This window comes from Rhopilema esculentum, chromosome 2 (assembly GCF_057945365.1).
Source record: "Rhopilema esculentum isolate cy_ngs chromosome 2, ASM5794536v1, whole genome shotgun sequence".
Classification (NCBI taxonomy): Eukaryota; Metazoa; Cnidaria; class Scyphozoa; order Rhizostomeae; family Rhizostomatidae; genus Rhopilema; species Rhopilema esculentum.
The window spans coordinates 3,754,078-3,767,927 of record NC_142816.1 but is presented as its reverse complement, the minus strand read 5'-3'; the positions used below and the strand labels follow the sequence as shown (position 1 = coordinate 3,767,927).

At 35.5% G+C, this 13,850-nt stretch overlaps 2 protein-coding genes across 2 annotated transcripts; both read left to right on the top strand.

Moving 5' to 3' along the window:
- The first annotated feature begins 703 nt into the window (after positions 1-703).
- Positions 704-13,506, top strand: LOC135695448 (NEDD8-conjugating enzyme Ubc12). Its single transcript, XM_065214536.2, has 8 exons — positions 704-968; positions 1,866-1,960; positions 3,734-3,772; positions 8,817-8,867; positions 9,324-9,376; positions 10,291-10,354; positions 10,817-10,847; positions 11,953-13,506. The coding sequence occupies exons 1-8, from the start codon at positions 869-871 to the stop codon at positions 12,060-12,062; spliced, it is 543 nt and encodes a 180-aa protein (XP_065070608.1). The 5' UTR covers positions 704-868; the 3' UTR covers positions 12,063-13,506.
- LOC135683627 (uncharacterized) lies at positions 5,559-8,124 on the top strand. Its single transcript, XM_065198939.2, has 2 exons — positions 5,559-5,769; positions 5,983-8,124. Exons 1-2 carry the CDS (start codon positions 5,641-5,643, stop codon positions 8,122-8,124), a joined length of 2,271 nt encoding a protein of 756 aa, XP_065055011.2. The 5' UTR covers positions 5,559-5,640.
- Positions 13,507-13,850: the final 344 nt, after the last annotated feature.

Genomic DNA, 13,850 nt, shown 5'->3' with positions numbered 1-13,850 from the left:
ATTTTTACTTGTCTTATGGTCGCCCAAAAATGTGAAGCTCGACTTTTCGGTTTTAAATTCGAAGCACGTTTTTTCCTGGCACTGCAGAGGGATAAGGTTTTCGCTTGTTCCAGAATTGAAGGCTCTAAGTTTGAGCATTCTGGTATTAGCACAGAAGTTAAAAGCCACATCGAATGGGAAAACAAAGTAGATACAACCTTTATTATGCCAATTAACATTTAGTGCATTTAGATGTAACTAGATTTTCATCTTCTATGTCTTGGAGTCCAGAGATGTTGAAGTTGCTGGAGGGAGGTATTAGAAGAATTTAGCATCTAACGCCTAGCATAGTCGAATCCAAATTTGGTTCTTCTGATGTTTCCCTAACATTTTATTCAAGGATTGCATAAAACAGAGACTAGAATATTACTCAAAAATAGATTTTTGAAAGCCCTCGCGTATGCACTTTATTAATCACACTTAGAGTTTTAGATCAAAATTGATTGAGTTAAAACTTGCCTTCGACTTAAACATATCTATACACATTCGAACCTATTGACGAATATACCAATATTTATACAGATACAGAACAGATCATAATTAACTCGTATTTGATACCGAAAACACTTACTTTTTCAGTGACCTTATTTACTCTGAAGTGCACAAAGCATATGCTGAGATAAATCTGAGATCAAACAATGTTTTGTGTTGTTAAACTCAGTTTCAAGACGAGGTCTGTATCACAGTCTACTACTTCGCATACCAAAGGATGAGTTACCAAAATTTGGAACAACAATGTTGCTAGGTTTTCGTTTAGTAAATGAAAACTAGACAAAAGGACAGTGTAAATTCAACGTAATAGCTAAGTTTGTTCAAGGAATAAAGAAAGATGATTAAATTATTCTCGTTGAAACAACAAAAACGAGACGGCGAGGCTGGGAAGCCCGGAGCTAAGCGTGCCTCAGCAGCACAGCTTCGGATACAAAAAGGTACGATATTCTTGTATGTTTTGTCGTCAATTTTACACCTGCATCATCTTCTGCTATTTGAGGGGAAAATTTCACACATATTTATCCTATTTTCAGGATTAGGCCCTACCCTGCTAAGTTGAATAATAGAGTTTTCAGTTGGAAGTCTGGGTACTAACTGGAGAATGTTGAGATTGCCATTGAAAACGTCATTTCCGTTCTTTATCCAAGAGGAAATGAATTGCAATCACTAAGAAAATTTGCACTTTTGATGCATTTTAAAATCAACTTCTTAATTATCTGGTTTCAGTTATTCAGTTTTGTCACAAACATTATGAGTTTGCAGCCGAAATTCCAAACAGACTTAGTGTTTGGTTTCATTTTTTAAAGCCTGTTTCCTATGGTGAGGAATAAAACATTTGCATACTTTTTGTGAAATAAAAAGAAGATGTGACACATAGCAATTGACCTAGTTAGCAGAAAGTGCAAAATGTGCATTGGAATAAAATCTTTGAAAAACTTTTTCAAACACATCACATAGAAAACACTTTTTTCATATTTGCACAATTTTTTGCTTCTTACTTTGCATATTAGGACACCAGTTAGGGCCAGCAGAATTTAAGATTCCTCTGGGTGTAAGCAACCGGCCACCCCCAAAAAAAGTATTGGACTTAAAATACAGAATAGATGATAATGAATTTTTCATTTTAAATAGAATGTCAAGTGGCGTACACCCGCGCATGCTTCTATAGATTTGAAAGTATTGAGTGATTATCTGACAGAGTATGTCTGGAATAAATGTTGATGTTATCTAAACTGGCTGGTTTGATGCCAGTTTGTAGCGAGCTAAATACACAATGTCCTTGTAAACTCCACTGTTCTGATTGTGTTTTTTCAGTCATTTTCATTGTTTTACAGATCTGAATGAGTTACAGTTGCCAAAGACATGCCAGACAGAATTTCCTGATCCAGATGACTTGCTCAATTTTAAACTTGTTATTTGCCCCGATGAGGTAAAAAGTTCAATAACTTCTATTTGATTAAATCAATTGAATGGAATTTGGGCTTGTGTGCATGATCAGCTGCATTCACATTTTCTGTATTCTATTCTTCTTTCTTAGCAGATAAACTTAGTTTTATTCGAAATAGCAACTTCGCCTTAACAGTTTCAGTTCAGTTTCAGTTTTTTATCATACAATTCTAAATACAATTCAACATTAATTCTCTACAACTAAGATATGAACAAAATTTACAACTAAATCAGACAAAAATGAGTACAAAAAGACACATTACATGACTGTATTTAGGATTGAATTTTTTAAGAACAAGACAGATTGATAACCAAAGCCAGATGAACCTTTCTGAGATAAGGTTATAAGTAACATTTAATTAGTTCTGGGAATATGAGTCAATTAGAAAATATTTTAATTTTGAAAGAAATACTAAAACAGAGTTAGCAGTGCATATGAAAAGCGGAAGAGTGTTCCAAAGTTTGGAACCAAAATATTGAATTAATTGTAGACACGATAAGGTAGTATTTTTAAGAGTTTTGAAAAGATCACCTCTGGTAGCCTGTCAGGTCCCAAACTTATGAATAGCTGCATTAGGCTGAAACTAGTCATGAAAGCAAGGAGGAGATAGTATTGATCAATTTTTAGACAAAAGTTAAGATATTGCGGTGAAGAACATCCTCAAGTTTCAAAATTCTTAATGATTGAGAAATTGGTGTGCTAGAAGAAGAGAAAGATTCAAATTTAATACAACGCAGTACTTTCTTCTGCAGATGAAAGAGTGGCTCTAAGTAGGAATCATAAGTGAGCCCCCAAGCCAAGATCCCATAGTTGAGGATGGATGAAAATAGTGAGTCAAAGAGAGCGATAAGAGTCAGCAAGGGGAGAGTACCAGCAGTTCTTGAGAGTTTTTTGCAGAGTTCAGTTATCTGGAACTTCTAAGACAAATGTTCGTCCATAATAACCCCTAAAAATTTCAGGTGATTAGTCCTTTGGATATGGTGTTTACCAACTTTGAGGTCAATGTTCTCTGTCAATTTCTTCCTGGGACTATGAAATAGTACAAAATTTGTCTTTCCAGCATCAAGTGCAAGTTTGTTAGAATCAAGTCAACACTTGACCCTTTTTTAGTTCTCTGTTAACTTTTTTCGTTAGTGGTTGAAGATCATTAGATTCACAGTAAATGTTTGTATCATCAGCAAAAGAGAAAAAGGATAGAAATTGAGAGAAATTTGGTAGATCATTAATGTAGATTAGAAATAATAATGGACCAAGAACAGATCCTTGGGGAACACCACATGATATGCTAGAGAGAAAAGAGGGATGGGCATTAACTGAACGGTTTGCGGTTATTGAGGTAGAAGGGAAACCAACTTAATGCAGTGCCTCTGATGCCATAGTGTTCCAATGTGTTTAGAAGTATATCATGATTGACTGAATTGAAGGCCTTCTGTAAATCAATAAAAATTCCACAGCCAAATCTTTTGTTGTCTAATGAAAAAGTTCTGATACAGTTCTGTATGTAACTCTGTATTAACAGAAAAAGGTAAATCAAAGAAGCAGTTATGTTGAAAGTTCAACAGGGAAAGAACTTAAAAATTAATGATTTCATTAGTTATATTTCCACCTTCCATAAAGGAAATAATATGTTCACATGTCACCATGTCTGTAGCTTTAATCTTGTGCAGTCTCTTGATTTATTCCATGAAAGCCTGATTTATTTTATTTTAAACGTTTTGTCTTTATTTAACAATAATTTGTATTCATTCTGTTTAGGGTTTCTACAAAACTGGAAAATTCACCTTTAGTTTCAAGGTAACCTAATTATTGAATAAGAAATAAATGTTAATTTTTTCTGATATGTTATACTGGTTTCATTATCGTTCTTGAATAGCCCTACCTGTTACAGCAGATATAGTTATTTAAAATTGTTTAGAGTAAAATACATTTATATTTGAAAAGTATGGCACCACCTGCCACAAAATGACAGTGCTGTAGTGCTGCAATAAAAGCTTTTTCTTAGCACAAACTTGTAAGATTTAATTCAAGAAACTCATAGATTTACACTTTCTGCTCGTGTGCGTGAAGCTGTTAATTTTCCCGACTGTTATTAAAGAGTTTTTAATGCATGTTTTGCATGTTTTCTGTTCTGCAAGGGGACTTATTTCAAAGACCATTTCCTAGCATCTTACAAAAGAATTCAATCAATGAAAACTGTTACTGGTCTTTAATTTCATGTCTTCCTGTCCATTGGGATAATGTTCAGGGAACAGATGATGTTGTAGATTGCTAAAAACAACATCTCATCTCATTGAATGAAAATACCTCAATTTCTGTGATAAAAAGTTGCAAACAAATACACAAAATTGCCTCAGTAACATCGAAAGAGTCATCATCTAAAAATGATCATCTGTGATCTCAGAATGTGATCATGCAATTTTTTTTTAAAAATAATCATGTGATATGTGATTAAATTTAGCAAGTTGTACAAAGGCTTCAAAGCTTCTAGACTGGCCAATAAAAAAATTACCTTTTTGATGTTCCAAAAATATATTTTTCTCAAATATTGAATTTAAATTGTTGTCAGTGTTTTTAAGTTATATTTGATTGGTTTTCAACTTTAAACTGCTGTCAAATGGTTTCGCAAAAGTGGTTTGAATTTCAAAGGTCATATTGTTCACAACTTTGTTGCCATTACTCCTTCATGGAGGTGGTGCAATACTTTTCGAATATGGTCAGTGGGGGGAAAAAATGCGCATGGCGATTTTGGGAGTAAAAAATGCGCACCCATTTCTACAGCGCTGTGGAGGAGTAACCAACAGTTGGAGATAAGGCATGATAAACCAAACCTTTGATGATAGTTTCAATGAATACCAAATCCAAAAATAGTGCACTTTTGTTTTTCATTACGTATTTGAAAAGCGGAAGCTCCAATTTATGATGATATCAAGTTTTCCATGACAACGGTAAACTTTTCGATTTCTCAGCTCATTGACTGCATTCCAAAGGTATTATCACAGCATTACACTACTTCAGTGTTGAGGTCATTGCCCATAACCAGATGTTGTTGCTCCTCCCAAGTGGCATGTCTAGAGGGGCCTGCGCATTTTTTAACCTCAAATTTTCTGTAGTGAGGGGAAAAAATGCGCACCATAAAGTTATATTTTCGTCGGAAAAAGGCTCTGTATCTGTTCTTAAAACATGTGACATATGCAAGAATGAAACCATATTTCACAACCATATGGATTTGGGAAAATTATTTTCTAGAAACCAAGAAGTTTACATAAAAGGTCAAGTTATAACTTTCTAAAAAGACTTTGGATCCTTTTCATAAGAGCATTTGCCTTTCTAATAATTCTTTTAAAAACGTATCAAAAGACGCTTTGCATGGAATATACCAAGAAGTTATCTTGTGCAGAGGGGCAGAGGGGAATACCTTATCTCGGGGGGATGTCAAAGTTTTGATTCCGTCAGCTGATCTAACTGTCGTCAGATGACTATGATGTAATATTTAAATTTTACCTTGCTGAAACAGCAATAAGTGAATTACAATAGATGCTATTTATGGGCCATTTTATGTCTTGCGTGTCTCTTGATGGCTATAAAAGCTTTTCCACTGAAGACAAGATCAGTTTATTTTAGAAGACTACAAATTAAGTCGCATTGCATAGATTGAAAGCAAAATGCCGAGGACGTATGTAAAAAAAGCAAAATCTTGGCAAGAGAGCGATATGGAGAACGCTTTGCTAGAAGTTTCAAGGGGCGATTTAAGCATCAGGAAAGCTGCAAAGACATATGGTTTATCAGAATCGGTAAGTTACTTATTCAACTGATTCAACAGGCAGATATTTTGTGAACAATTTATTTTCGAAAGTTTATCAATCTTCAAAACCAGAGTAATTTTTACATGGCCGAATTAATTTCGATAAGATTGTAGTAGCTAAATCAAATTGAACAAAATGGAATAAATCTTTGCTTGATAATTGTTTTTGAAAGAAATTAACACCTGATATTTAATCTTATAGAACATCCGCCGTCGAATTGGCAAAGAGAAGATTGGAGTGCCCGTAACACACCAAGGGCGAAATCCGATGCTGGACAAAGAGACGGAAAAAAATTTGGCTGAATGCATCAATGTTATGTGTAACCTTGGTTTTAGCCCCAGCACAAGTGAAATATTGGAGCTGGTCACTGAATATGTAGCCAAGAATAACATCGTGGTACCTCTGTTTAAAGATGGCAAACCAGGAAGATTTTGGCTGGCTGCTTTTATGAAAAGGAACAACCTTTCTCTGAAGAAGGCAGAAATGATCAGTGTGGCCAGAAAATCAGCAACAGGAAACCCTTTCGTAATATATGACTTTTATGAAAAAATTGATGAACTGGTCAAGGAAAAAGCATTTAAGCCTCATCAGATATGGAATTGCGACGAATCTGGTTTCCCGAATGACCCCCAGCGATGCAGAGTGATTGGGAAAAAAGGCCAACGCACATTCAGAATTACATGTGGTCCCGGAAGGGAAAACACAACAACACTTGCAGTTTGCAATGCTGCTGGCCGTGCTCTCGACCCACTGGTGGTTTTTTCCGGGAAAAATCTACAGTCAACATGGCGAGGAGAACGAGCACTGAAGGACACCTGGTATGGAGTTTCAGAGAACGGATGGATGACAAGTGAGCTCTTTGCATCTTGGTTTGACTTATTTGCCAAAAAGGTCACAGAGCGTCCACTGCTGCTTGTTTATGATGGTCATCTCACTCATGTGACTCTGCCAGTTATAGAGAGGGCAAGATCCGAAGACATTACTATTGTCAAATTGCCTCCCCATACTACAGATCTCCTTCAACCACTAGATGTTGCCTGTTTCGGACCACTAAAAAGGCTATGGGGACAGAAACTGAATGATTGGGTCAGCCAATGGGGTGCACGAGAACCAGTAAGAAAAGCGCAGTTTGTCAACCTGTTGTCGGAAATTTGGCATCTTGGTTTATCTTCTCAAAATATAAAAGCAGGGTTTGAAGCCACTGGGATTTTTCCTGTCGATAGCTCAAAATACCCAATTTCAAGGCTAGATGCCAACATGCTTAAAAAGTACAAGACCTGGGTTGAATCTGGTAAACCAGAAAATGCTCTTGACAAACTGTTGCACGAAGCAAGGACCAGTCCAAAAAAAGCAGCATCGCCAAAGAAAATGTCAACCCCCAAGAAGACATCAACACCAAAGAAGTTTTCTCCAAAAAAAACAGCATCCTTTAAAGAACAAGCTTCACCAGATTGCCCTGCCTGTAAGGAACTTGGTCCTATGCCATCAAATGCACCAGAAGGAAAGCAGTGGATAAGATCCTGGATTTTAGTCAACGACCCTGTGGTTGTCGCTACAGACTCTTCACCCTCAACTTCAGCAAGTTTTGAAGAACTTATTTTGCACAAAATTAAGGACTCGTCAAAAAAGGAAACCAAGAAGCGAAGGAAGATTGACCTGAAGACAAGAGTTGTGACCGATGACGATTTTTACAAAGCAATTAAGGAAAAGGAAGAGAATGAACCAAAGAAAGGAGGTATCAGAAAAAGAGGAAGACCAAGTAAGAACGCTGTTCAAGGAGGCGCAGAATGCAACATCTCAGCCGGGAAGCGACGACGAACCGAATCAAATATCGCAAATGACGAAGCTATCTCAGACGATTCAACGGATAGTAATGATTCCCAGAGTGACTGGAAAAAAACAAATAATGGAAAAGAAGTCGGAGAAATACAAAAAGAGCAAAAAGGCCAGGAATCTGCGGCAAAAAACAGAGGGAACACTGAAGAAAGTTTGGCTATGGAGATCAGCCTGATAACGGAACAAATGGATGATGACAAGAAAGGTCTTTTCTATTGCGTTTATTACGGGGACCAGTTTTATTGGGGGAAAGTACAAAAAACGTTTGCACAGGATCCTGATGACAATGCTGACACAGTAGAGATGAACTTCCTCCGTTATCGAGGTGATGGATTTTGGGATTTCCCTAAACTGCAAGATGTTGAAATCGTTGATGTGAAGTACCTGTTTCTTGGCCCATGTCAACCATCGCAAATCGTCAGTGGCAAAGGATACAAATTCGAAGAAGATTCAGCTGCACACTCACGATTCAGTATAATAAGAAAACATGACTTCTACGGATGTTGAAACTATTTTTTATTAGCTGTATTTTTAGCTTATTGACATATGTATTTTTTGTATTAAATGGAAATCTTGATTTAAAAAAATTATTTACAGCAAATAAAAACAAATTTATTGAATCAAATCAACATTTTTTCATAATTGAGAGGTGCGCAGTTTTTTGCCACATGTGCGCATTTTTTCTCCTTTTTGTGGTTAAAAAATGCGCACCAGTTTTTCATTCTTAAAAAATAATCTCTTAAAGAATGGGTAGCAATTTTTTGTTGCTAAAGGAACTTATCAGGGCTACTTTGTAACTATACATAATTTTTTCCAATATGTGTGAACAATCGGGGGGAAACCGAAAATTTCTCAAAAATGCGCATTTTTTCCCCCCACTGACCATATAAGTGTATATATTGCAAAAAATTCCATCATTAGCGACCCCTAGGATAGGGTCTATTAAGGGAAGTTATAGGAAGTTAGGAATATCATAGATTTTTGGGAAGTTGTAGAAAAATATTATATTAGTTGGACATATAAAATGGAATTTTGGTTTCCTTGTTGTACAACATATTGCCTTGCTCTTAGATAAAGCAAAAATTGGGATAAAATTTAATTTTTTTTTGTTATCGTTCTCTGAATCAAGTTGAGGGCTTTAATGATGATCTCACTTTTTGTTCTAATCTTGTAGGTTTGACATTTAATTATTTTTTCAGGTTGGTCCAAACTACCCTCATGAACCACCAAAAGTTAAATGTGAAACTATGGTGAGTTACTGCATTTTGTTTTGTAGCCTTTCATTTACCTGTGAAAAATTGATTTTTTTAAAAGTAACGATTATGATTGGATAAAAAAGAAAAATCTAATCTATTGCTTAGTACTTTATTTGCCCTTTTCTTTTTCTGTTTCACTTTTTGAACTGTTGTCAAACCAAGTTTTCCTAGTATTACCTATTATATCATCCCTTTCATCTTCGCCTGCCTTACTCTCCATTTGCTAATCTACTGTTCCTTTCTCCGTAGATTTTTTTCTTCCGCTATCCTACCCCTGCCTTTCTTTCTTTCCCCTCTTCTTGCTCTGCTTCATTCACTGGAGCTTCTTTATTATCACCACCATCATAATCCCCCTCTTCTATGGCCTGTTTCAGCATATCTAGTTCAGCATATTGCTTTTGTGACTTGGACTTACTTTTTGCATAAATACTAAATATCTCTTCACTTCAGGTTTATCATCCAAATATTGATCTTGAAGGAAACGTTTGTCTTAACATTCTCAGGTAAGAAATTCCATTCTTCTTTGTTTTATTCAAAAGATATGAATCAACAAAATCACAAATTTGTGTGTTCAAAAACATTTTTTTTGAATTTCTTAACTGCAAAGACTTAAAGATGCAAAAACAAAAAGTTATAATGGTTTTGAATTACTTCCATCAAAAACCTGTGTACAAGATGCCCTTATTAATTGACAGCACCCTTATTATAAGGCTTGAAAATTTGACAAAAATATACTTAGCCTTTTTTAACAATTTGACAATGGGTCTCTAATAAGCTATGGGCAACAGTTGTCTTCCTGCAATTTTGTACAAGAGTATCTCAGAAACAAAGGAGTTTTTTATAATAATGGCAGTGTCCTTTTTCAAGTCAGTATTTGTGCTTACTTCTGCCTTGAGAAAAATGTGCTCCACACATAGGCAGCCCCCCCCCCCTGCCCAGGCACACACAAAAACTGGCATAAAATGAAGAAAAAAAGTTTGCGCATCTATCAAAATGAATTGCCTTGCAAATGTTTTTAGAAATATCAATGTTCCTGTCAAAGCATGTGTATAGTTAACTTTGGTGTTAACTCTATTTAAAACAAGTTTGCATAACCTCCTCTTTTTTTACTTTTTATGACTTTGTATTTTGGTATCAACCACTGTTGTTTGTCTATACATCAACTATGTGTAAGGAACTACATGTTGTCCCAAAAAGAACGCCTAGATTGAAATAATCCATAAATATGATGTTCTTTGTAAAAACAATTCTCTATCACTGTATTTTCTAGTTTTCAAGATCTTTGATTTTCATTTACAATTTTTTTCTACCTGGGATTTATTTTTTGTAGTTAGAATCTATGCAATATCATTTACTAACTTATCAATAATTTGGACATTGAACACATTTACAGTGCCATTTGTATCATTTTTTCTAGAGAAGATTGGAAGCCTGTACTGACCATCAACTCAATAGTTTATGGCTTGCAGTATTTATTTTTGGTAAGCTAACCATCGAATTGTATTTTTCACATTTCTTGATGCTAGAAAGTTTAATTTCTCCGTCACATTTCTCCGTGAAAATCTATCCACTGAAGAGGAGTCTAGTCTAGAAATATGTCATATGTCTAGAAATTTAACTGAAACAGAATAATGAACTGACCTAAAGTAACTCAAGTTTTTTTCGACAAACGTAATATGTTTGGGCGAGTGTGACTGTCTGTTAAAAGGTTAGGAAAAAAGTTTGTGAACTAGGTTGGGAAATCTCAAGTGGAAGAGCTCAAAGCTATTGATGCAATTGAATTTGCTTTACTAAATTTCCGTCTATAGTTACAAGGTGTAAGTTTTCAATCAAAGCAGGTTTTCTCAAAACATGCTATTTTCCAAGGCTTAATGTAGTGTTACAGTTTTGTCCTTGTAACAATCTTGAACCAATAATATGTAATCTGGTTTGCTTTTTCTTAGGAACCAAACCCAGAAGATCCTTTGAACAAAGGTATGTATCAAAATTCTTTCACTTGATTTTTTTTCTTATTTTTATTGTTTATAAACCACTAAAACTGCTTCTCGCTCATTTCGAATATTTTACCCGAACTGATAATAATCATTACTAAAAATACTGTTCAAATAAGACTTGAATGATTCGGATGCTAAAGAGCTATAATCCTTGGTGACATATTGAGCTTAGTCGAAGTTTGGCCTATTCAATGTTGTATGTGCTTCTGTGTTATTTATAATATTTCCCTTCTCAACTTTATTTTCTAATTACAATTTCTTTTCGATTTAAAAGCTCTTAAAGTTTTAAAAGCGTTTGGGAAAAGTTTTCTAAAGTATCCAAGAAAAGTTAAAGGGAAAATTTGTAGAAAGCTGTATCGTTAAATTTGGTATTTAATTTCCTTTGAACGTTTATGCAGCTTTGTAAATTTCAGAGTTACATCTGTTTTTCAAACTGACCTGTTAGCAATTCTACAAAAAAAAATTAGTCACAAGACTATACATAGAGTTAGGGTAAGTGTTAGAGTTAGGATTAGAGTTAGAGTTAGGGGTGTACCGGCTATTCGATAGGCCGGAAAAAGTGGCGTCGGGTTCCTGATATTTTGAAAATCCGGTTAAGGTCGGATTTGTTTTCAAAGTCCGGCTAGTTAACGGATATTCCAAAAATATTATTGGAACAACGAAAATTTCTAGACCAATGTAAAAGTGTAAATGCAACAAACAAGAATTAAAAGCAATAGAACAAACCTCAACGTAATTAAAAAGGGTGAAAGCGTCCCAAACAACAGCAGTTTTTCAAAAGTGAAAGTCCTCCAAGGTTATGATGAAAGAAAAGAAACAGAAAAATCTGTCAATGGCCGGATTATCCGGCAAAATCTGGCAGGACATTCCGGCCGAATTCTACGAAAAGATCCGGTAAATCCGGTTCCGGCCGGATACTGAAAGTCCTGATCCGGCACACCCCTAGTTAGGGTTCGGATTATAGATAGGGTTGGGTTAGAGATAGGGTTGGGTTAGGGTTAGAGTTGTACAATCATACTTAATAAAGATTTTTGATCATTAAAAAACCAAATGTTTTTGACATGAAAAACTTCTCTACTTCACAGACGCAGCTGAAATCCTTAGGCAAAACAGAAGACTCTTTGAGCAAAACGTAGCCAGATCAATGCGTGGAGGGTATATTGGCAGTGTGTACTTTGATCGTTGTATAAAATAGCATGCGACATTTGCTAAAATTTCTTATCCTAGTATACCTATTGGCCTCGCTTTAGATTATTCTTTTCTTCGTTATCTCCAATAACCATAAGCTTAGTTCCATTTTTGTTTTATTTGCCAAGGGTAGACGATAGTTTGTTTGTGGAGTACATTAAATATTCTCGATATGGTAGTGTTTTTTGACACAAGCAAGGTACATTATCAATGAATTCCAATTTTGTTAGTTAAGACAAAGGCGCTATGTAAGTTATTTCGCCAGTTTTTGAAGGAATCTTATGTTTTGTGGGTGCTGCTGAAAATCCTGGCGGGCTGGTTAGTCAGGGGCGATTTACATAAGAAAGTCAATCCGGACGGCTAAAGAAATCCATTGTTTTTTGCTGCGATTCTTGAGAGAGCAGCCCGCAGTGAGTCCAACTCGTTTTCTCAACCCGTGTTGAAATTGATGTCCCTTCTTTCTCAACCCGTGATGTCCCTTCTTGGAATATAAATGTGAACTTTGGAACTTTTTCTCCTCTGGTAGCCAGATATAGAATTATTGCTGATTAAACAAACAGGGGAAAAGTTATCTAAGTTTAAAACAAGAGTTGAATCTCACCCAAGGTTGGAAATCTAACGAAAGGAAAGAAAGCCAACTTTTCAAAGCCGATATGCCTTTGATAATCTAAATGATTTGATCTCAACCCGGAATGCCTTTGACCATTTAAATGATTTGAACTCAACCCGGAATGCCTTTGATCATTTAAATGGTTTCTAAGAATTGAACAGCTTATAAAGTTATTCTTTATGTCACCTGCTACATATTTACCCTTGTATATAAAGCAGTACAGTTCTTATATATAGATACGCCAAAGAAGTCATTATGGTTTTTAGTAGGGGGTCTTTCATCACTTGCCACCACACTTCCATAGCAGTTGATAAATTAATATGCTGTTTGTTAGTTTGTTTGAAGTGAGATAAAACTTCAGATTCTGTTTTTGACACATCCCCCATTACACTGCGGCTTTCCTTGCACAAAGGCCTAACTCTAATAACAAGCATACAGGCAGTATCATAATTATTTCTTGTGTTAAAATTACTGCTTTTATATACAGCAGTATAGTGAAATATAATTAATGTATGTTTCTCTCCTTACCTTAATGGCAGTCACGAGCTAACGAGCTTTGCTTTTTATGCTGGTAAGATTTTATTGCAAATATTATGCCTTTCAAAAAACTTCCTTTTCTCGAAATATAGCAAGATACTTGTAACCCCAGAGTTATGATTACGTCTCTGTGTTTTAAATTCCCTTCGCACGATTTTCATGTTTTGTGAGTTTGTCTTTTCTCTGACAAAATTACGTCATCATGTCATATCTTGAAAAATATGCTTTCTATAAAGCTGTTGGTTCTATTAGTTTTATTATTTGCAAACTATTCTCATTTAATGATCGAGTCTCTCAGTCTATCCTTTTAAATGAATCATATGCTTTCTCTACTTTGCGTAGTTATACCACACTTATTCTAAGAAACTTTACAGAAGTCTTAGTTCTTTGATTTTAACATTTAGTGCTCACAAGGACTTGACAACTATTGTCACCAAAGACATAGCTTCCAAGGAAACATATATCCAGGGGAACTGGGGGCAGTGGCCCCCCTTTGCCTCTCGAAATTTAGCAGTTTTTATTTTGTTATCGTTTTGCTCTTTTTCTTGGGGTTTTGCTCCCCTCGGCCTCCTTAAATACAAGCTTGGCTGCATGCTTCTGAACCTCACGAGAGCAATGGAAATACCCCCCCCCCCTTTACTCCTCCGA